Source organism: Myxine glutinosa, chromosome 7, assembly GCF_964187855.1.
Source record: "Myxine glutinosa chromosome 7, kmMyxGlut1.1, whole genome shotgun sequence".
NCBI lineage: Eukaryota > Metazoa > Chordata > Myxini > Myxiniformes > Myxinidae > Myxine > Myxine glutinosa.
In genome coordinates this window covers 98150616-98174168 of record NC_136267.1, presented here as the reverse complement: position 1 = coordinate 98174168, position 23553 = coordinate 98150616, and the positions used below count along the sequence as shown (strand labels likewise).

Sequence of the window (23553 nt, the reverse complement as noted above, 5' to 3'; positions counted from 1 at the left end):
AATAGGTGGTATTGCCCCCTTTGGCAGAAACAACCTCAAGTAGGCGTTTCTTATAACTGTCTACCAGTCTCTGACATCGACTGGGAGAAATTTTTGCCCATTCCTCCATGCAGAATTCTTTCAGCTGTGCGATGTTTGAGGGGTTTCTTGCATGCACAGCTCGTTTCAAATCCCCCCACAACATCTCGATGGGATTTAGATCCGGGCTTTGACTTGGCCATTCCAGAACCCTCCATTTCTTTCTTTTCAGCCATTCCTTGGTGGATTTACTGGTATGTTTAGGGTCATTGTCATGTTGCAAGGTCCACCTTCGGTTGAGCTTCAACTTTCCGACATATGGCCTCACATTATCCTCAAGCACCCTCTGGTACATTGAAGAATTCATAGTGGATGCTATGATGGTGAGCTGCCCAGGCCCTGATGCAGCAAAGCTGCCCCAAACCATAATATTTCCACCACCATGCTTTACAGTTGGTATCAGGTTCTTGTGGTCAAATGCTGTCTTTGGTTTTTGCCAAACATGTCTTCTAGTACTGTGGCCAAATAGCTCTACCTTTGACTCATCTGTCCAGGGCACATTGTTCCAGAAGTGCTGGTCTTTGCCTCGGTGTTCATTGGCAAACTTTAGTCTTGCCCTGATGTTCTTTCTGGACAGCAAAGGTTTCTTCCTGGCACCTCCCATGTAGATCAAATTTGTGCAGCCTCTTTCTAATGGTAGACTCGTGCACTTTGACATCAACAATGGCAAGAGCTACCTGTAGGTCCAGTGATGTCATTCTGGGGTTCTTAGAGACTTCTTTCAGCATCTTGCGGTCTGCTCTCGGGCTGATCTTGCTGGGGTGGCCTGGCCTGAACAAGTTGGCAGTTTGGAATCTTCTCCACTTGTAGAAGATCTTCCGGACAGTCGAATGATTGATTTCAAATCGTTTGGAGATCTTTTTAAATCCCTTCCCAGACTCGTAGGCATCTAAAACCTTCTTTCTGAAGGCCTCAGAAAGTTATTTTGATCTAGACATGGTGACGCCGCACACTTCAACAACAAAGAGCAAACCAAACTAAATGTCTGAGCTTTAAATAAGACAGGTTCCTCCAAGATCCTCTCTAACGATGTTCTAATCATTTGCACCTGAGCTGGTGCACCTGATTCTAATTTTAGGTATTTGAATTAGTGATAAATGTAGGGGTGTACTTACTTTTTCCACATGCAAAATTTGCATTTATGTTTATTTAAATTATACAATGGACTACAAAATGTAAATGTTTCATGATATTTGTTATATTATATCACCTTTATCTATTAATATTGTTGAAATGAAGATCAAATAGCTGTATGTTGAAATATGTTGAATAAGTCAAAACTTTACATGGGGTGTACTTACTTTTTCACGTGACTGACTGTATGTGAGTGGCAGCTCCATTATGAGCTTTAGGCCTTAAAGGGCCTTTTGACATATGTATATGTAAAGATCCTGTCGACACTTTGGATCCCTTCACCCTTTTGACCTTTTATACCCTCTAGACCCCTAGAACCATCCTGCATGTACACCCCTTATGTCCCTTTAGACCCCTTAGACCTTACCACCATTGAGACATCTTTCATCCTTCAGACAGATTAGACAGCTTGGACACCTGACCATTCAGAACTTTAGACCACTTGGACTTTTTTTAGACCCATTTTACATGTTTGAGAGATTAGTCCCTTTCAACCCCTTAGAAAATAACTACGATTGGAACGTAACATTTAGACCTTGAGAGCCTTGAGTTTAGACTATCGAGAACCTTTTCAGCACACACCACGCAAACATCTTTTGTCTTCTTGCAAAACCCAGACTATACCTTTTTCAACAATTGATGTGCAAACTTGACCCACCCAGGGGGAATCAGATATAATGGTTTCTCATAATCTTTTTGTGAAAGATTCCTTTCACAAAAACCTTAACCCTAGTGTTGGCTTAACGGTTAAGGTGGCTGGCTTGATATCTTAGGGTCTTGAGTTTGAGGCCCTGTCATGCGATTACATACAGTACACCTTAAGATTTCTTATTTTTATTTATGAACAAATAAATTTGTAAGGAGGTTGCCAAATCTCGATAGCAATCTTTACCTTGTGGAAGGTCCAACTCTTCTTCTTTTTTTCTTGTTTTATGCAGTCTTAAAAAATTTAAAGCACACATTCATGGTCTTACCACATACTATAATACGTTTTAGACTGTGTTGGATCACGTGACAGGAGGCAATAGTTTTGTTTTGAGGCCATTTTTAAATTCCTCTCCAGCCAGTTGACAGTTTATTGACCCGACTACTATCGGGTTGGGGGTTTCCCAGGTGGGGGCGTTGCATCGCAAAGTGGTCCGTCACTCATTTGTTGGATGTTACGTGGGAGGCTAGTATGAGAATTAGTTGGTAGAGGTTAAAGAATCCACTGAGTCTTTTGATGAATAATATGCGAGTTATCCCCGGTATCCTAGCAATATTCTAGAATTTCCTGCCCTAACCTTCAATGGGCGCTGCATCCGCTGCATATCTGTGTCCAAAGAATTGATGGAAACCCGACAGCGACATGTTGCTTTAGGAGAGGAGTATTTGAACTACCTCGCTTGTGGGTTTTTTTTATTTAAAGAAGGACTCATTCATGCAGGTAAACAAGGTGATCCAACAGGAAGTGCATTTGTTGAAGCCATTTTGAATAATAGTGACAAATATTTGTTGTTGTTGTTGGTGTTCCATTAAATCTGAAGCACTGAGCAGCTGAGCATTAAGGCCCTATGTCTGATGAACTTGTCTTTTTAGAATAAAAAACAAAATTGCACCTTCTTTTATTCTCCCACTCAGATATAACGTGTAGATGTGTAAAAAAAAAAATTCCCATTCCTTACATTTAAGAATTAAGTGTGTATGTTACAGGTTGCTGGTGGAAGTGATTCCAAAGATCCGACAGACGAGGAACTACGAGAGGATGGAATGATTGCACCGGCTCTTCTCAAATTCCTGTGACTCCATTTCTTTATCAATTTCTCTCTCATTCTCCACATCTACCTCCTCCTTAATGCATCTTCTTATCAGTGCCATAGTTATGAGTTTGGGCCTAAAGTTGCATCATGGTGATTTTCTTTCAGCATGCCTCTTACAGTCTTACACTGCCCACAGGTTGAATCCTTGTTACCAGAGAAGAAGGAGATTGTTGGAATTGCAGTTTTAAGACTATTCTGGTGGATATTTGGTAGGAGTTTATTCAAAAATTGTGATGCAAGCTGCTCATTTATACATAAGTACACACTCCTGATAATCGTTGTGTCTTGAAAACACCTGTCGTTATGATCACAGACTTGCCATCAGAGTTATTTGCTTCACTATTTAAAAGAATTAATTGATTTCATTTACTAGAGGTTTCAACGTCCGAGGGCATTGTAAATGTGTATATTTCATTGTTGTTATTAGTAGTTGGACGTTTTAACATCACTATAATATGTATTGTAAATATCAAGGATAGTTGTATTACATATCAAAAGTGAACTTTCAAACAAATAAACTAAAAAGACAACAAACTTGACGGACTTCAAATGCTCAGTTGAGGATGCAAAGAGGTTAAAAAAAACATGATCTTGGCAAATATATTGAGTTGCTTGTTTCCTTTCAGCCAATGTGCAATAACATTGTGAGCGTTAGTACCGTATTTTATTATGGTTTTTGTGACTTGTACAATGTTGCTCTTTTTCTGTGTGGTACTTGTTTGGAAAGTAGAAACATAAAGTCAACCTCTGAAACATAATTTGCTCTCCTCCTTTAAAAATGGCAAGTGCAATGATTCCTGATTTGGCCATGGTGTTGGCTCTGCCGATATAAGGGAAGAGTTCAGGAAGTCCAAGATGTGGCACAGGCATTGTGGGCCTAATTGACTCGTGTGTTTATCTACCACTACTACTATATGAATGTTGAGGAGGAATGTGTTGGTAACTTTGGTTGGGGAACGAGGAATATAGAGGGTCGAGAGCTGGTGGAGCTGGTGGCTAGGAGTGGAATGGCCATAACTGGTTCTTTCTTTCAAAGGCAGGAAAGCCACAGGATTACCTATAGGAGTGGACAACATAGAACAGAATTGGATTTTGTGGTGTTAAGGAAGTGACAGCTGTGGTGGGTTGAGGATTGTAAGGCAGTGGTGGCAGGGCATGTTACCACCCAGCACAAGCCTGTCGTGTTTGTGGTGAGGATGAAGAAAAGGAGGGAGGTTAAGAGCAGTGGTCGGAAGGTGTTTAGGTGGGGGAAGTGTTGGGGAAACGTCACTGTAGAGTACAAGGAGAGGGTGAGGACCAGGTATGAGCAACTTAGCGAAGAAGCGGAAGGTTTGGAGGAGGAGTTTAAGAAGTATGAAGAGGCATTTAGGGGAATTGCAGTAGTGTTGTGTGGAAGGACATCAGGAAAGGGTGCATCGTCAAGGGATTTAAACCATGTATGGTGGACAGTGGAAGTAGCGAAGGCAGTTGGTGAAAAGAAGGAAGTTTGGAAGAGGACAGGGGGAGACAGCCGGATGCAGGGTTGCCGCACCTGTTTGATGAAAAGAAAAAAGCAACAAGGAGAGCTGTGGATAAGGCGAGTAATGATATGGAAGAGGAGGTGGACAATAAGTTGGAAGAGTTTGGTGGAAGGAAGGTGATCTATAAATTGGCTTGTGACAGGGAAGAGGACAGCAAGGGTGGGGTTTGGGGGGAGGTGGTGGTGATCAAGTATGGTGGCGAGAGGCTAATGACCAAGGGGGCTCAGTATTGAAGGTGTGGGAAGGATATTCGAAACAGCTGTTGAACCGGAAAGGAAGCAACGGCAAGCTGATGTTTCTTAGTTATGTGGAGGGGAAAGTGAAGGTGGTGGAGATCACAGAGGAGGAAGTGTGGATGGCATTGAAGAGGATGAAGAAGGGAAGAGCACCAGGCAGTGATGAGGTGTGTACAGCGATGATAATTTGAGTGGAAGAAGTCGGGATCAGTTGGATGAAGAGGCTGTTGAATGTATATGTGAGAGAGGGTTCAGTTCCGGAGGATTTGAGGACAGGGTTAATTATGCCGATATGGAAGGGTAAGGGCAATGTTCAAAATCCGGGGAAGTACAGGGGATTACGCTCCTAAGTCGTTATGAAGGTGCTGTGGAGGATTCTGGGTGGGTGTATAAGGAAGAGTGTGGAGATTGGGTGTGGGAAAGGAGTGTGGAAAAGGTGAAATGGCATTGAGATTTGTTAACCTGGAGAAGGCCTACAACACTGTCTGGAGAGCGAGGGTGATGGATGGCGACACTAAGATTGATGGGAGTGCCGGAAGCTGAAGTTAGGTTGGGAGAATGGATGTACAAGGGATCAAAGGGAAGAGTTTTTGTTGGTCCTAGGATGTCTGAGTTCAGTGTGAACAACGGGTTGAGGCAGGAAAGCGCTCTCACCCCACTCATGTTTATCATGGTGATTGAGCTGGTAAGCTGGAAGGTGAACATGAGGGGGTATGTGGGGATGATCTGGCTGTTTTGGTGGAGAGTAGACGGGAGTTGAAGGAGGCATTTGGGAAGGATGGAAGGGGTTCCGTGTGACGCTAGGAGAGGGGAAGGTCTCCAATCTAATCTTCTCCCCACTAAACCCTACCTCGATCTCACATAGAACCACGTGCATGTCATACTCTGCTATTTCATCAATGGAACCATTTTCTTTTGCTCGGTGGCTATCTTTTCTTTATCCCACACATGATAAAATCAGGGAAAATGTCTTAAGTTTTCAATAACGAAGCTTGCTTTACATGCACACATTTAGAACTTTTTCCTGGTAGAGTCAAGTCCATGATTCCACTGCCGTCGACTAGTTTGCTAACGCAGACCCACCGCCCTGAAGCAATGTGCTTGACAAATGGCCGAATTAAAGGGAATCATGCTCAGGTGGGTAGCACGGTTGCCCCTGATTGGATTCCAAATCCCACTGGTCTCTTGTAGTGATCCTTTAACAAATTCTATCTCCACCAGGGATTAACCAAAGCAGGCCAAAACAGTTTGGATGTATGCGAGCATAATGGCGGTTATCAGGTGACGTGTACTGAAGGAATAACAGTTTATTGAAAGGAGACACAGGATGACAAAAATGAGAATCCAGAAACGAAAGGGGAGACTACAACGATCAATAAAGATAAATAACTAAACACACCCAATAAACAGAAATGCACTTAATACAATAAAGAACCTATGGCATCACATGCATTCATCCACTCACACAAGGGAAGATCCAGGCAAGGTCTTGAAGAATACGGGTGGGTGGGACTTGAGAACGAAGTGTGGGGAAGGACTGCAGGGTGGCACAGTTAAGCACTCCAGCATCCATGAAGGCGGCCTCTCTCTGCACCACGTCACCAACCCCAGAGAAAGAGCATGCGTCCCCAGCTGTGACAAACTCGAGTTACCCAACTGCTTCGAGTCAACTGGCTTCAAAGAGAGTGAAAGGAATACAATGGAATACTGCTCTCCCCTCTGGGCTGGCGCTCCTGCCTCACACCTAGCTCGTCTTCACGCTGTTGAAACCAAAGCATTCAGAATCATTGGAATCTCCCACGATGAAGCTAACTCCAAGGGCCTCTCACTCACTCACCGCAGGCAGGTTGGTGGTCGTTCCGTCTTCTACCGACTCCTCTCTGGCCTTGCCCCCCCCCCCCCCCAGCTCTCTCTGGGCTCTGTCCCGCAAATATTCCTACAGGTCGCACAAGATCTGCCTGCAACCCTCTTATGGTTAAACTGCCAAAATCAAGACTCTCTGCTCACCTTCACTCCTTCATTCCTCTTTTCTCCTGCCTCTGGAACAAACTCCCTCACTCTCTTCAATCCCACTCCACCCTCCAGGTCTTTAAAACAGCTGTTCACCACCATCTCTTATCTTCCCCCATCCAAAACCTTGATCTTTTCTACCCCCCGCTAATTTCACCCCAATTCCACTTTTTTTGAAATACCAACTTCTGTCCTGGAAGTCCTTGGTGTCCTTGTGTTTTATACTTCTCCCATCCCCCCCCTCCCCCTTCCCACACCCCCCCCCCCCCCCCCCCCCCAGGCACTCTCGCTCCCACACATCTCCCTGCTCTCAAATGTTGTGTGCTCTCAAGTGTTTGTGTGCTTCCCCTTCTCTCCCCATCTTGTCTTCTGCTCCCTCTTTTTATATATTTTGTTTGTCTGGTTGATTTGTTTGTGAAGTAAATGTCAGCTCTTTCACGAGCTTCGATTCTGTATACAAAAAAGAAAGAAAAAAAAAAGGAGATTAGTGAAGTGCAGGAGTAAAGAGCAGGAAGAGCCAAGACAGAAAGAGAGAGCAAGAGTCTCTGTATGGCCTTTATCACCTCCACTGTGGCCCTGCACCACAATTTCAAAACTTCTTTGCTCATCACCCGGCACTGGCCAATGAGGTGATACTAATGTATCATATCGATGAGGTGTTGCCACCGGTGGCATCTGAATCAATGACACGACTCCTTGCAGCGCACTCTCAGGCATCCTTGTGATGGGCAGCGCTGCACCAACCGAACACCTTGTACTCAGAATGTGGGCGATGAGGGTGTTTATCAGCTCAAACACAAAGCAAGACATATCCAAATGCACCCCTCTCCTACTTTGCCTGGTGCCTTGTCTGATCTTACAGAGAGGCCACACACAAATTACACTTTCTTATCAAATGGCAATGTCAAATATACCGCCCCTCATAGCATACCATAGATCAAGACAACTTCACTCGAACAGATCCCTGATTCCAAAAAATGTTCTCACCCATGCGAACACACGGACCATGCTAATTTGACATGCTACATCATTCGTACCCCTCCAACATAATACAATCAACCAAGTGTCCTCACCCTTTCCAACATGAAGCCCTAACCATGGCGATGCAATCACTTGCAGGCATAGTTTGCCAGCTCATTGCCCCAAGTTTGGTCACTTCCATAGTTCATTGCCCGAAACTCTTCCATAGTTTCAGAAACAATCAGTTGGACCTTTTCAGTTTAATCTGTTTGGCTAATGAGAAGCACCCTCTCTGCTCGGACTGAAAATAGGGAGTTCTTGTGGCACTCCATGTATGGCAGCATTTCCTTTGCTCTCATCATCTTCATGGCTAAAACAACGGCACAGCACTTGGACAAAATCTTTACGGAAACGTGTTGACGTTAAGCAGTACAGCGCAGGATTGATACAAGAGCTGAGGTAAAAGAAAGTTCTGGCCACAATGTTAAGAGTCTCATACTCATGAAAATACTCGTTCGTCCAGGTTCCTCTTGCCCGGGTAACAACCATTATACGGCTGGCTTGGTATGGAACCCAGCACAAAGCCAGAGCACCCATCACCGTGCCTGGAGTGGGAAAGGATGCAACAGATAAAACTCATCATTTTATGTTCAAAATCTACATTTTAGTTCCTTTTAGGTTTAACCTAATATTGAAATGAATATCCTATACATCTGTTCACTAAATTAAGTTATTGTAAGTGATTCAAAAATTTGATCGGGGAAAATATCTAACAGTTATTCTATGATACAACAAATCAAGAAAAACATTTTATATAAATTAAAACAACACACACATTCTTGTCACACCCTTTACCTGTCAACCAAGTTTCGTCCGACTCCGTCCATAATTTTTGAGGTACTGTGCTATATGTCGGTTTTTAGCCCACCCATTCAATGATGAAGAATCGCTTAAATATTCTCTGATCCAGATACGAATCTTCACCAATATTTAATCAATTCTTCCTTTTCACCCACCCAACCTAACCACAAAGTTTTGTCTGAATCCATCCACAACTTTTTGAGATATATTGTTATTGTTACGTATTACCTCCCCAAACCCCGGTGACAGTGCACCTCCGAGTCCAGGGCGGGAACACGATAGAAAGATTTGTTATTTTGCGTTTTCTAATAAACCATGGTAAAACCACACCAATGCAATTGTAGAACAAAACAAGTAATTGTATTCACACCAATGCACTCACATACACATTAATAACACTATTTTATGTTTTTTATTTTTTTTTGTATACATAATCGAGGCTTGTGAAAGAGCTAACATTTATCACACAAAAAAAATCAAACAGACAAACAACCAAAGTATATAAAAAGGGGAGCGGTAGAAAGATGGGGAGAGAAAGGGAAGTACATAAACACAACATTTGAGAGCAGGGACATCAGGAATGTGTGGGAGGGAGAGGGCTTGGGGGAAGGCGGCGGGGGAAGGGGGGGCGGGGTGGGAGAAGTATAAACAAAAGGACACCAAGGACTTCTAGGAAAGAAGTTGGTATTTCAAAAAAGTGGATTTGGGGTGAAATTAGCAGGGGTAGAAAGGATCAAGGTTTTGGATGGGGGAAGATAAGAGATGGTGGTGAACAGCTGTTTTAAGACCTGGAGGGAGGAGTGGGATTGAAGAGAGTGAGGGAGTTTGTTCCAGAGGCGGGAGAAAAGAGGAATGAAGGAGTGAAGGTGAGCAGAGATTAAGGAAAGTACAATGAAAATGTCACTTGCATCAACTGAACAATACACATGATGGTACCATCATTCCCCAATGCTCTCAAAGCAATAAACTCACGATACGCCAACCGTGAGTGGAATGTAACATTCCCCAAAGTCTGTGCACAAATCCCCACGCTGGTTCAAGATTGAGGTTGTGCAGAACGGCAAATCAATAGGCAGGTATTGGTGCGACTGTGGATGAGGAGTTACGAGGTGAGACGTCGATATGGGAATTGAGCCGATAGGTAAACCCACGGCAATCAACACGTTGAGGTCGATACAGAAATCCCAACGGCAAAACAAGATGCACCAAGCGGAGAGCCTCTTCTTCTTCGAGGACAAAATCACGTATAGGCCCATAATGGAGGCGCTTTGGTTTCTCCAACGATGACTCGCACTTGGTGATAAAACCTGAGACGCAGGTTTAATTGCACTCGCAATATATGACGATGTTGCAAACAATCCCTTTCACGGGAAACCTCAACTCCTTCGCGACCAATATATAAAAACAAGTCTGCTCGCAGCCTTGACGTGACTCACAGCTCTCTACTCTTCTATCTGCCCATATCGATCTCCCTTCTCCTGGTTTCTTTGCCGCATTTTCCTTTTTTCCTTCACAAACATTTTTTTTACCTTGTACTAAACTCATCTCCATTTCACACAAAAATCTTAACAACAATATTACCTGAAACTAAAAATCCTACAAGTATATAATAACAACAAAGGCGGAAGTGATGGATCCATAACACTATATATATATATATATATATATATATATATATATATATATATATATATATATATATATATATATATATATATATATATATATACTGTATATATATATATATATATATATATATATATATATATATATATATATATATATATATATATATATAATTATATATATATATATAAATATATATATATATATTATTTTTTTTGCCATATATCTCGATGAATTACTTTTAAAATTATACTAGCTGGATCCGGATCCGGATCCGGATCTTTACCAAAATCTAATCATTTTGTCCTTGTCACGTACCCAACCTGTCCAACAAATTTTTTCCGAATCCGTCCAAAACTTGTTGAAATATCCTGTTCACAAACAAACAGACAGGAGTGAAAACGTAATCGCCATCACCCTTTGATGGCGGAGGTAAAAATGACCTTTACCACATGGTCTACATTAAACCTGGGTTATCTTTTCTTTTTTTTGGACCAAAGTGACTTTTGTATGCAAACGTGAGATACAGGGTAGAGCGAGGTGACAGACGAGAAGGAAATGTGCTGACTGTGGGGCAGTGGGACGTAACAAGCAAGGGCATGATTGAACAGGAAAAGAACAGGTGAGAGAAAAGGAGGAAACATCAACTTACAAGTGAGATGGTTGGTTTTGTTACAGTTAATGAGGGTAGTTAAGGGATAGGGTTCATGTGGGGTGGCGGGGAGAAAAGATTCCTGGTATGGATGAGGAATGACATGAGCTGGTGGTCCACTGCCTGCAATGGAGTCCTGGAATGAAGAGTGTGATTGAACCTTCTTCTCAACACAGTTCCACAAACAGGAAAAATTTAATGCAAGAGTGGCTGGGGGTGGAAATCCTGGAACTTCGAAGTTTCACCAAGATAGTGTTACTGGAAAAAAAATTTATTCGACAAACAATGTGCACTTGACTTTCCTTAATTGATGCTAAAAGGCAGGACAGCTTTTCATTTAATGACATCCTCTAAAATGTTATTTTTCTGTCGATGCACTGATTAAGGAAAGTCCTGAACTCCACAAATACAACATTTGTTAGTTAAGGACAGAAGATCTGAGTTAAAGTGTGAACGCAGCTCGTGTGGCAAGAAAACTACTGCGTGATTTTCACACAAAATGGAAAGTCATCTTTGCTCTTTGCTCTTTGTAAAGTCGTGTTGCTCTTTGGACATTCGCCCGAACTCTTATATTGTGAACATGGCTGGGTGGGGTGAAGTATGAAAAGGAAAAGGTTGGGACATGGAGGAAGACAGGCTTGAATGATTGGTGCAATTTTCGTAAACGTACAATGCTACTGTAAATTGCAGGACAGGTGGGGAAAGATTGGTTATTTTGTCATCAGATTGAATAGAAAAGAGGATTCGTGAAAGAAAAGGAAAACAAAGAAAACAGAACGGAGTTAATATTATCATATGAATGCCCATACATCCCAGGCTCATCACATGCACCCATATCCCAGCTTCCTAATACATACACAGTGCCATCAGAAAGTATTCACACCCCTTGACTTCTTTCACATTTTGTTGTGCTGCAGCCTGAATTTAAAATTGATTAAACTGATACTTTTTTGTCACTGATCTACACATAATACCCCATAATGTGACAGTGGTTTTTTTTTTGTTTTTTTTTAAACAAATTAATTGAAAATGAAAGGCTGAAATGTCTTGAGTCAATAAGTATTCAACCCCTTTGCTATGACACTCCAATTTGAGCTCAGGTGCATCCAATTTCTTTTGGTCATCCTTGACAACTTGATTGGAGTCCACCTGTGGCCAATTCAATTGACTGGACATGATTTCAAAAGAAACACACCATTCTATCTAAGGTCCCACAGTTGACAGTGCATGTCAGAGAAGAAACTACCATGAAGTCCAATGAACTGTCCATAAAACTCTAAGATAAAATTGTGAGGAGGCATCGATCTGAGGAAGGGTATAAAACAATTTATAGAATGTTGGAAGTTCCCAAGAGCACAGTAAGCTCCATCATTATGAAATGGGAAGAATATGGAACTACCCAGGCACTTCCTAGAGTTGGCCATCCGATCAAACTCAGCAACCAGGCAAGACGGACCTTGGTCAGTGATGTGATCAAGTAGCCAATGACCACTCTGGCAGAACTACAGAGTTCCTTGGCTGAAATGGGAGAACCTGCCAGAAGGACAAGTCTCTGCAGCACTTCACAAATCTAGGCTTTATGGGAGAGTGGCTAGACGGAAACCAATCCTGAGAAAAAGGCACATGACAGCACACCTGGGGTTTGCAAAAAAAAAGGCACGTGAACGACTGAGTATGAGGCAAAATATTCTGTGGTCTGATGAGACGAAAATTTAACTCTTTGGCTTGAATGGAAAGTGCTACATCTGATGGAAACCGAGCACAGCCCATCAACCATCGAAGACCATCCCAAACCATGAATCATGGTGGCGGCAGCATCATGCTAATGGGATGATTTTCAGTGGCAGGGACCTGGAGAATTGTAAGCATAGAGGGAACGATTAATGGAGCCAAATAAAGGCAAATCCTTGAGGATAAACTGCTACAGAGTGCAAAAGACCTTGGACTACAGTGAAGATTTACGTTCCAACAGAATAATGACCCCAAACATACAGCCGAAGTAACATGGGAAGGGCTTCAGAACAACAACGTGAAAGTCCTTAAGTGGTCCAGCCAAATCCCAGACTCGAATCCCATTGAGAATCTGTGGAAAGATTTGAAGATTGCTGTTCACCGACGCTCCCTATTCAACCTGACAGAGCTTGAGCAAATCTGCAAGGAATAATGGGAGAAACTCCCCAAATCCAGATGTGCAGACCTGATACAGACATACCCATGAAGGCTCAAAGCTGTAATCACTGCCAAAGGCACTACTACGAAGTATTGACTCAGGGTGTTGATACTTATGTAAATTAGATATTTCTGTATTTCATTTTCAATAAATTTGTAAAAATTTCCAAAAGCATGTTTACACTTTGACATTATAGTCAGGTTCACTATGTTAACAAATATAATTTCGTTCAAAATTTTGGTAGATTAGCAAAACTATACATTTTTGGAATATTCAGAGCAGGAATCCAAAAATTAATGTTTACATTTGCGTAGACACCTTTGCGAAAATGACACTCAGGACAGTGATGAAGATAGTCAGGTTCACTATGTTAACAAATATAATTACGTTCAAAATTTTGGGATTAGCAAACCTGTACATTTTTGGAATATTCAGAGCATGGAGAATCTGAAAATCAATGTTGGCATTTGCACGGACACCTGCATGGCCGCCATTTTGGATTTTGAAAATGGCCGCCATAAAATACATATTTTGTGCTATCTCGGCTTCTAGACAACCTAGAGACTTATTTAAATATGCTAATCCTATGTTTTCTGGGTCAAGGAATCCAATAAAGGCCTCAAAATAGTGCTCAGGATTATAGAAAAGCAACAAACAAAGGTAGTTGAAAACCATTGTCTTTATATTTGTGATATAACTGTATTACATAATACATGATATTGCAAGTCCTTTGAAGTTATAGGTTGTTATAGGAAGTTATAGGTAGTATCAGATTGAACTATAAGTCCTATACACAGGATCTATGAGGTCTATACCGTTCAGGAATATGCTTTTACAGATCTTCATCACTGTCCTGAGTGTCATTTTCGCAAAGGTGTCTACGCAAATGCGAACCTTAATTTTTGGATTCTTCATGCTCTGAATATTCCAAAAATGTATAGTTTTGCTAATCTACCAAAATTTTGAACGAAAAAACATAGTGAACCTGACTATTATGGGGTATTATGTGTAGATCAGTGACTAAAAAACTCAATTTAATCAAATATTAAAATTCAGGCTGTAACACAACAAAATGTGAAAAGTAAAGGGGTGTGAATACTTTCTGAACACACTATCTATCTACCATATGTCCCTTGTTCATCACATCTATCTATCTGTGTATTACAATTATATGTTGACCGTAATCTCTAATTCCGTTTGCACTAAATTGACTGTTTGATCAAAATTTTTGCTTCGATGTTCGAGAACAAGATGAATCGAAGAGCTTCTGGCATGCAAGAGGGTGCAGGTGCTAAATGTTTCACATAAACTAACCCAAATGCTATCACGTTACGTTTTATCACGCCATACTTTTGAACCGTGCCATCTCACACTACCTTTTATCGCGACATCGACATTATGCCGCGCCGGTACAATTTTAAGCGTTGCTCGCCCCATCGTTGACAGCTGTGACTTACAATCCCAATTGTACATGCCTTTTTGATTCACTAACCGACATGAGATTTAAAAAGTCTTTTTCAGATAAAAATCCATCTTTTTTTGTTTGTTTCGGCCATGCATCCACAGAAAAGAGCATATGAATCAGAATCTGCCTGCTGAATGCAAACAGGGCCACTAATTGAGACAGAGGAGCAAAATGAAGCTCGAGTATGAAGAAATCGAGAGCATAATGCAAGAGGAGCAAGTTTTCCCTGTGGCGGATTTAAATGCATTTAGAGCACAAATCAGAGAAGCTCAGCAGAGATTTGTTGGTCAACAAACGGATGACGGAGAGGACATCAAAACAGACACAAAATCGTCTCCAGAAACAGAGAAGGTGACATTCAGGTCTGTCACACGGGCCCACATCCCCCACATATTCCTGGTTCATTAAATTGTACCGAAAGGGGGAGTATGGCTCATGAGGGAAAGAGAAAATGTAACTGAGTTCTTAAAGCCATGCATCATAAACTAGAGCTTCCAGGGAAGCAGAACTCAACTGAACTGACTGGACAACTTTAAAGTAGGTCAGTTGTCTGTACTGGATTTCACTTAAATGAAAAGCCAACAACCTTGTGTAATAATTTTAAGGTCCTTGTATCCTTATACTTGTCCTTGTTTTACAATTGATACAATGTTACACTTTGCAACAATGTTGCAGAAATATAGTTGTGTAGGCGGCCATTTTGTGACAGATCGGGTTGACATGAGATAGCAACCTACCTTGTGTGGTAAGAGTCTTACACACCAAGTTTGATCAAAATCCAGTAATATTTGTGGACGTTAAAGTCTTAACATCGTTTTGGAGCTGAAAACAATATGGCGGCCTATGGCGGCCATTTTGTGACGGATCGGGCTGAAATGTAATAGCAACCTACCTTGTGTGGTAAGGGTTAAACATTATAAGTTTGATCAAAATCTGTTAATATTTGTGGACACTAGAGTGTTAACGTCGTTTTCATGACCAAAAACAAAATGGTCGCCTAAGTCCGCCATTTTTCAACGGATCGGGCTGAAATGTAATACCAACCTGGTCCTTGGGGTGAGGATGCTGCATGTCAAGTTTGATCAGAATCGGTTGATATTTGTGGACGCTGGAGTGTTAACGTCGAAAAGTTAACGGACGACGACGACGGACGCCGAAGGGTTCAGTATGTGATGAACTCAACTGGACGGTAGTCCAGTTGAGTTAAAAAGAAGGTACATATTCTCAAATATCCCTAGTTCATCACATATACCCCACACTCACCAACTTCTACCTTTTTAATCTCCAATCCTCCAATCGGTTGCGATTTAAACCCAGGCTAAATAGCTAAGAGGAGACTGTATGTACCTTTAGGCCATCGTGCCAGCCCTAAAGCTGTCATGTCTGGATTTGATTTCCGACCTGACGATAAACAAGGTCACCTTGTTGCTCCGCGGGCTGGGAAAATTGCATCGATCATTTTGGCATCCTTCGGAGAGACCTTAAGATGAGTGTACTGTTCGCTGGTGGCCGTAAACTAGACCACGGTGCCTTTTATAAAGAGGATGGCATCGTGTGCCACCACCCCTGGCTACAACCCAAATTCCTGCCCTCACAGTTTACCGCAACGGAGTGGCGACTGGTACAGGGTTATCTGGATCTCAGCCACAAAACGTTTACGATTCGTCGTTAGTTACCGATGTTTTAACAGAAAATAGTCATACCCGACCATGAGGATGATCCCCTTGCTGGCAGAACTTTTCGGGGTAACTCTTCCATGTTGAAATTCCTCAACAATCCAAACTGACCTGTGCCGTCATCGATTGTGACCGCAGCAACATTAATGTCTTCCAATCGTTAAAATATCAGAAGGTGATGAACTTCTTTCATGAAACAGAATCAGTTTGTGTATGTTTTGCACATTCCCCACATTTCATTTCAATCAGTCCTTATTTGGACAATTTGAACATGGCCTCCAGAGAAAAGTCCAACGAATGAAATACTTTCCCGGTACAGGAAGATTTGTGCTTTACTTGGCATGATGTGGAGTCCAAGGTCTTGGGCACATTAAAATGTCTTATCAGGAACAAAGATGAATATCTTGCTGCTCTCGCTCTGCGGGTTAAAACTGTACTTTGTGCTCCCTTTGTCTTCTTTATACTTTATTCTCGTCACGTCCCGCTTCCCTCCTCTTTCTTTAACATTACAGCTCAACAGCATTCTTGTCAACCGCCCCGGGTTTCCTTGGGCTGTCCCGGCAAACTTGGCTTTAGGTTATGTTGCCAGGGATGCACGAGCCAGTGTGGATACTGGATAACATTGAGAATAAAATTATCTTCCTGGTATTGACTGCAGTACAGTCCTATGGACATGTAAGGGGGCTGTAGCTCAGCTAAACTCACACCTAATAGGTGGAGAAGATGCAACCGTTTAGCCAAAAGAGATTCTTAGATTCTTGCTGACTACCTCCACAACTGTTTTGTGTGCCACACACAGGATTATTGTTGCCACAGACACATTCGTGTGGCATGCAGTTCCTGTTGGTCAGAATGTGTGCAGCAATAATAGTGTGGAGCTTGCTTCCTGGAACCCACGACTCTGATCTTGATTTTCATACATACACACATACATTACATACACATAACTTCCTTGCAGGGGGACGATTGGTGGGATGGGGGGGGTGGGGGGGGGGTTGTGCTCACTACCGGACCCTGGGTACCCCCAGCACGTATGCAAAGTTTGGTAGAGATTGGTCCAAGGGTGTGGTATTGTGAAGAAATCAAAGAAAACACTTCACACACACACACACACACTCACACACACACACACTCATGCACGCACACATCTCCCCCCACCCCCCTCCCCCAAACATACACACATGCACACACACACAGTGACATACACAGACACACGGGCACGCACACACACACACACACACACACACACACACATACACAGACACACACACACACACACACACACACACACCTCTTGCTTGTGAAAGCTTTAAATGAAGCACATACTGTAAAATGATAGGAATTATGTTCACTCCACGTTACAGGTAAGAAAGTTTTCTAAAATAAACCACTACAGTTGTTAGCTGTAGCTGTAGCTGAAGCTGTAGATGTAGCTGTAGCTGCAGATGTAGCTGTAGATGTAGCTGTAGCTGTAGATGTAGCTGTAGTTGTAGCTGTAGATGTAGCTGTAGCTCAAGCTGTAGCTGTAGATGTAGCTGTAGCTGTAGCTGGAGATGTAGCTGAAGCTGTAGCTGTAGCTGTAGCCGAAGCTGTAGCTGTAGCTGTAGATGTAGCTGTAGCTTTAGCAGTAGGTGTAGCTGTAGTTGAAGCTGTAGCTGTAGTTGTAGCTGTAGCTGTAGCTGTAGCTCAAGCTGTAGCTGTAGGTGTAGATGTACCTGTAGATGTAGCTGAAGCTGTAGCTGTCGCTGAAGCTGTAGATGTAGCTGAAGCTGTAGCTGTAGATGTAGCTGAAGCTGTAGCTGTAGCCGAAGCTGTAGCCGAAGCTGTAGCTGTAGATGTAGCTGTAGCTGTAGATGTAGCTGTAGATGTAGCTGTAGCTGTAGCTGTAGCTCAAGCTGAAGCTGTAGCTGTAGCTGTAGATGTAGCTGTAGCTGTAGTTGTAGCTCTAGATGTAGCTGTAGTTGAAGCTGTAGCTGTAGATGTAGCTGTAGCTGTAGATGTAGCTGGAGATGTAGCTGAAGCTGTAGATGTAGCTGGAGATGTAGCTGAAGCTGTAGATGTAGCTGAAGCTGTAGATGTAGCTGGAGATGTAGCTGAAGCTGTAGATGTAGCTGGAGATGTAGCTGAAGCTGTAGATGTAGCTGAAGCTGTAGCTGTAGATGTAGCTGGAGATGTAGCTGAAGCTGTAGATGTCACTGAAGCTGTAGCTGTAGATGTAGCTGAAGCTGTAGCTGTAGCTGAAGCTGTAGCTGTAGCTGTAGTTGTTAGCTGTAGCTGAAGCTGTAGATGTAGCTGTAGCTGTAGCTGTAGATGTAGCTGTTGCTGTAGCTGAAGCTGTAGATGTAGCTGTAGTTGAAGCTGTAGGTGTAGCTGTAGCTGTAGTTGAAGGTGTAGGTGTAGCTGTAGGTGTAGCTGTAGCTGTAGCTGTAGCTGTAGATGAAGCTGTAGATGTAGCTGTAGCTGTAGATGTAGCTGTAGTTGTTAGCCCTAGCTGTAGCTGAAGCTGTAGCTGTAGATGTAGCTGTTGCTGTAGCTGAAGCTGTAGATGTAGCTGTAGTTGAAGCTGTAGGTGTAGCTGTAGCTGTAGTTGAAGCTGTAGGTGCAGCTGTAGGTGTAGCTGTAGCTGTAGCTGTAGCTGTAGCTGTAGCTGTAGATGTAGCTGTAGTTGTTAGCTGTAGCTGCAGCTGTAGATGTAGCTGTAGCTGTCTGTAGCTGTAGTTGTAGCTGTAGATGTAGCTGTAGTTGTTAGCTGTAGCTGTAGCTGTAGCTGAAGCTGTAGCTGTAGCTGTAGTTGAAGCTGTAGCTGTAGCTGAAGCTGTAGCTGTAGATGAAGCTGTAGCTGTAGCTGTAGCTGAAGCTGTAGCTGTAACTGTAGATGTAGCTGTAACTGTAGATGTAGCTGTAACTGTAGCTGTAGATGTAGCTGTAGCTGTGCAGGGGAACTATTTTGATGTGTTTAGTTTTTTTTCATTGTAAGTTGATAAACATGTCTTGGTGAAGCAAAGTAAAGCTGATGTTTCAGGCGGGTTCCAGCTGTTGCTCCGATGAAGGGTTAATGGTTGAAATGTCAGGCACACTTTGTTTCCCATGGTGGTTACCATATTATACTCTTTGTCGATATTGTTACGGGGTCCCCCCCTTACCTCTGGTCTCGGTGGACCTCCGAACCCCGAGAGGGTCCCCGGCAGAAAGATGTGTTATCCTTGGTTGAAATCCAGCAAATAATGAAACCCTCAATGGAACCAGCAAATGAAACAGTCAAATCAATAAATGCAACCACACCAGGTTATAAACAAACAATAATATATTATAAATCACACACAAAGAGCCATACAACAATGGGGGCAATCACCCCTACTTTCAAATCTTACGATGATCCTTGTCAAGCCCCTTAACCCCACACTCACGTCGCCTCCCCAATGTCTCTGCACCCCTCCAAGGTGAAGTCCCAATGTCTCTGTGCGCTCCCGTGATTGGGGAGTCAAGGCCCGATGGTCAAATGAGGCGTAGGCGAGTGAGACGACCCCGAGGTCACGTTGTTCAGCACCCAGCAACACAGCGGTGGAAAGGAACCTCACAAAGACACGCTCCGTCGTACACATTGCGGTTCAATCCGCGAGCCTCCGTATAATTCTCACGTGCCCCTTTCTGGCACAGCCGTCCCCGGCAAACCACCGGGTAATAATGCCCAGCCGACACGACAAAAACCTGTTCACTGCAGGTTGCTCGCGTGGCGAAGATGGCGGATGGCTTTCACTCCAACCCGGGCTTTGAGGCCAGGATCCTCCGGAACCTCAATGAGAATACCCGACGACACAGGCTCCACGCGCTCCGGCAATATTTCTTATCGCCCGAACTTCCCTTCAAGGATGCAAAGTTCACTTGCACTGTACGTCGAACGCTCGGTCCGGAGCTTCCACAACCACGTCTCTTTTCGATCTCCTCCCGCCTCTTCTTCTTCGCTCCATCTCTTCCGGTCACAACCCGGATTTCCGGCCACATTTTACGAGGAGCTCTTTTAAATCTTTTAACCACCACAAACCTTTCCCTTAAGTCACAATAAGCATAATATCTAGAACCAACAATGATAACAACAACCATAATGAGGGCCGAATCCGTAACACTTCCCCCCCCTCAAGAAAGAAAGTTTGAACACCGCGAAAACTTTCTTTGTTGGCAAATTCTTGAAACCAACACAAGTAATCAATGTTTCCCCAAAAATAAAACAACAAAAATTTACACAACCCCCAGAGCTTTCCAAAGTTAATTCCCTCTGGACCAAGCGTCAACAACGACATTGTCCCTGCCCCTCTGATTTTTACTTCTAGTTTCTCTTGAATGAAGGTTAAGGGGTTGTGATCAAAAACCCAAAGGCCAGCAAATCTATAGCACTTTCCCCGGGAGGCCGAGCTGAAAGCCAGGTTCCATGGTGGTTGGGTGGTGAGGCCTGGAAGTATTCACTACATGGACGCCTTTAGGAACGTGGAGTTCACGGTTAGTCCGGGGAGGAAAGTTCACTACATGGACGCCTTTTGGAATGTGGAGCTCACGGTTAGTCCGTGCAGGGAAGTTCACTACCTGGACGCCTTTAGGAACGTGGCGTTCACGGTTAGTCCGTGTAGGAATCTTGGCTCGGCGGCTCCGCAGCATTCAGTGCTTCAACTTTTCCGGAGTCCTAATAATTACGGTGGGACCACTTGTCACAGTAGTCACCTGACTGGCGGTCTCCTTCTCGGCCACTGCTCTGATAATCTTTCCTTCGGGCGCAGTCATAACTCTGGAAGCCTCCATAATAATATCGCTTGCGGCCACCACCACTACTACTCCGTGGTCCTCCTCTGTAGCCCCCTCGACCCCGAGGAAATGCCTTCCCTACTGTGATGGTCCGACCCTCCAACTCCTTGCTATTCAGATCCTTTTCTACCTCTCTGGCATCTTTTGAGTTTTCAAACGTGACAAAGCCAAAACCTCTTGACTTTCGTGTCTCCCTGTCTTTTATCAGCAGCACTTCCAAAAGCGGTCCATAGTTGCTGAAGGCAGACTCCAAAACATCTTCCTTTGTTTTGAAGTTCAGTCCACCTACAAATAACTTGCTAAACTTGTCGCCATCCCTAACTGGTGTGGTGTTATTTTCCCTACTGGGCTTTTGAACAACCATCGGGTTATCATAATCTTGACCACCGGCCAAATCCGATATGCGACCTTTCAAATGCTCGTTATGTGACAAAGGTTTCTCTCGAAAAGACAATTTGAAATCACATATGAGGATCCATACAGGAGAACGTCCATATAAATGTTCGATATGCGACAAAGGTTTCTCTCATAACGTCAGCTTGAAATCACATCTGACGATCGATACAGGAGAGCATCCTTTCAAATGCTTGATATGTGATAAAGGTTTCTTTCAAAAATGCAATTTGAAATCACATATGAGGATCCATACAGGAGAACGTCCATATAAATGCTCGATATGCGACAAAGGTTTCTCCTATAACGTCAGCTTGAAATCACATATGATGATCCATACAGGAGAGCATCCTGTCAAATGCTTGATATGTGATAAAGGTTTCTTTCAAAAAGGCAATTTGAAAAAACATATGAGGATCCATACAGGAGAGCGTCCTCTCAAATGCTTGATATGTGATAAAGGTTTTTTTCAAAAAGGCAATTTGAAATCACATATGAGGATCCATACAGGAGAACATCCACATAAATGCTCGGTATGCGACAAAGGTTTCTACTATAACATCAGCTTGAAATCACATATGAGGATCCATACAGGACAGCGACCTCACAAATGCTCGATATGTGATAAAGGTTTCTCTCAAAAAGGCAATTTGAAATTACATATGAGGATCCATACAGGACAGCGACCTCACAAATGCTCGATATGTGATAAAGGTTTCTCTCAAAAAGGCCCTTTGAAATAACATATGAGGATCCATACAGGACAGCGACCTCACAAATGCTCGATATGTGATAAAGGTTTCTCTCAAAAAGGCAATTTGAAATTACATATGAGGATCCATACAGGACAGCGACCTCACAAATGCTCGATATGTGATAAAGGTTTCTCTCTTAAAGGCAATTTGAAAGCACATATGAGGATCCATACAGGAGAACATCCACATAAATGCTCGATATGCGACAAAGATATGCGATATGCGACATATGCGACCGATATGAAAGGTCGATGAAAGGTCCCGATAACAACCGATACTCCCTCTACAGGAAGCGTGGCTTGTAAACCGACAGTGACCGGTCCTGACCCCAAATCGGACTCCAAATGGATGACATGAAGTGGAGCACTAACACAGCCACCAATCCCCTGTAAACGAACACTATCCCCAGTTGCCGTCTCCTCGGACCATGGCAAGATGCCTTCAAGCATTAAAGATTGATGTGCTCCTGTGTCCCTCAATATCCTAACCGGTCTCCGGTTAGTCGAGGCTCCATCCAGTGACACAAACCCCTCAGAAATAAATGGTTGGTAACCCTTTTGAGGGCGATTTCTCACAATGGCCATCGCATTTGGAGTCGTACTAGTCGAACTCCGCTCCTGATTTTCCTTTCCCAGAGCATAACAGTTGGACATCCAGTGTCCAGGTTTATGGCAAAAAGTGCAAGTACGCCCGGAGGAGAACCTCGTGGTCTGCCAAGGCATGGGGCGGTGGTCTGCCTCGAGTCCCCCAGACGATAGGTCTGTCTTGGAACCGCAGTCTTCTCATTTCTAGAAGTCGTGGTGTCAAAGTGGACCTCATTTTCATCCCGAGGCCGCCCCCATGGATTTTCATTCTCCGCCCCTGATGTACCATAGCTCCCCTGGCTAGGTCTGGGTGAGAAGTTCGGTTTGTGGAACCCCATCCTGTGTGTTAAGGCATAGTCATCTGCCATGGTGCCTGCCTCATACAGCTTTGGTACTTTCCTTTCCTCCAGATGAACTTTAATGTCCTCGTGGACACACTGTTGGAATTCCTCCACTGGGATCAATTGTCGCAATAGTTCGAAGTCTTTCCCAACTCCTTTTGAATCACACCACCTATCAAACATGGTTTCCTTCACTCTGGCAAATTCCACATGGGTCTCACTCTCCCTCCTCCTGGCATTCCGGAATTTTTGCCGGTAAGCTTCCGGGACCAATTCATAAGCTTTGAGAATGTGTTTCTTCAATACCTCGTAATCTGCACGTTGGTCACTCGGTAAAGCCGAATAAATCTCTTGAGCTTTACCCACCAGAACACTTTGCACTAGTATGGAACAGTACTCCTCAGGCCAGTTTAACTGTCGAGCCACTTTCTCACAGTGTGGAAAAAACGTGGCTACCTCCTTTTCATTGAAGGGTGGCCCCAGCCTCACATGTCTGCCA

At 43.3% G+C, this 23553-nt stretch overlaps 2 protein-coding genes across 3 annotated transcripts in view; one reads left to right on the top strand and one right to left on the bottom strand.

The window, feature by feature from the left end:
- Positions 1-3545, top strand: part of LOC137414153 (transmembrane protein 163a-like) — a 168427-nt gene extending 164882 nt beyond the window's left edge. The window contains exon 8 of the mRNA XM_078782707.1: positions 2905-3545. Within this exon, the coding sequence (XP_078638833.1) occupies positions 2905-2965 (61 nt within the window). The 3' untranslated portion in view covers positions 2966-3545. The remainder of the gene's footprint in view (positions 1-2904) is intronic.
- A 2514-nt stretch (positions 3546-6059) lies between these two features.
- Positions 6060-23553, bottom strand: part of LOC137431459 (G-protein coupled receptor 39) — a 37155-nt gene continuing 19661 nt past the window's right edge. For both annotated transcript variants that reach the window (XM_068122799.2, XM_068122800.2), the window contains exon 3: positions 6060-8342. In XM_068122799.2, coding sequence (XP_067978900.1) covers positions 8011-8342 — 332 coding nt within the window. In that variant the 3' untranslated portion in view covers positions 6060-8010. The remainder of the gene's footprint in view (positions 8343-23553) is intronic.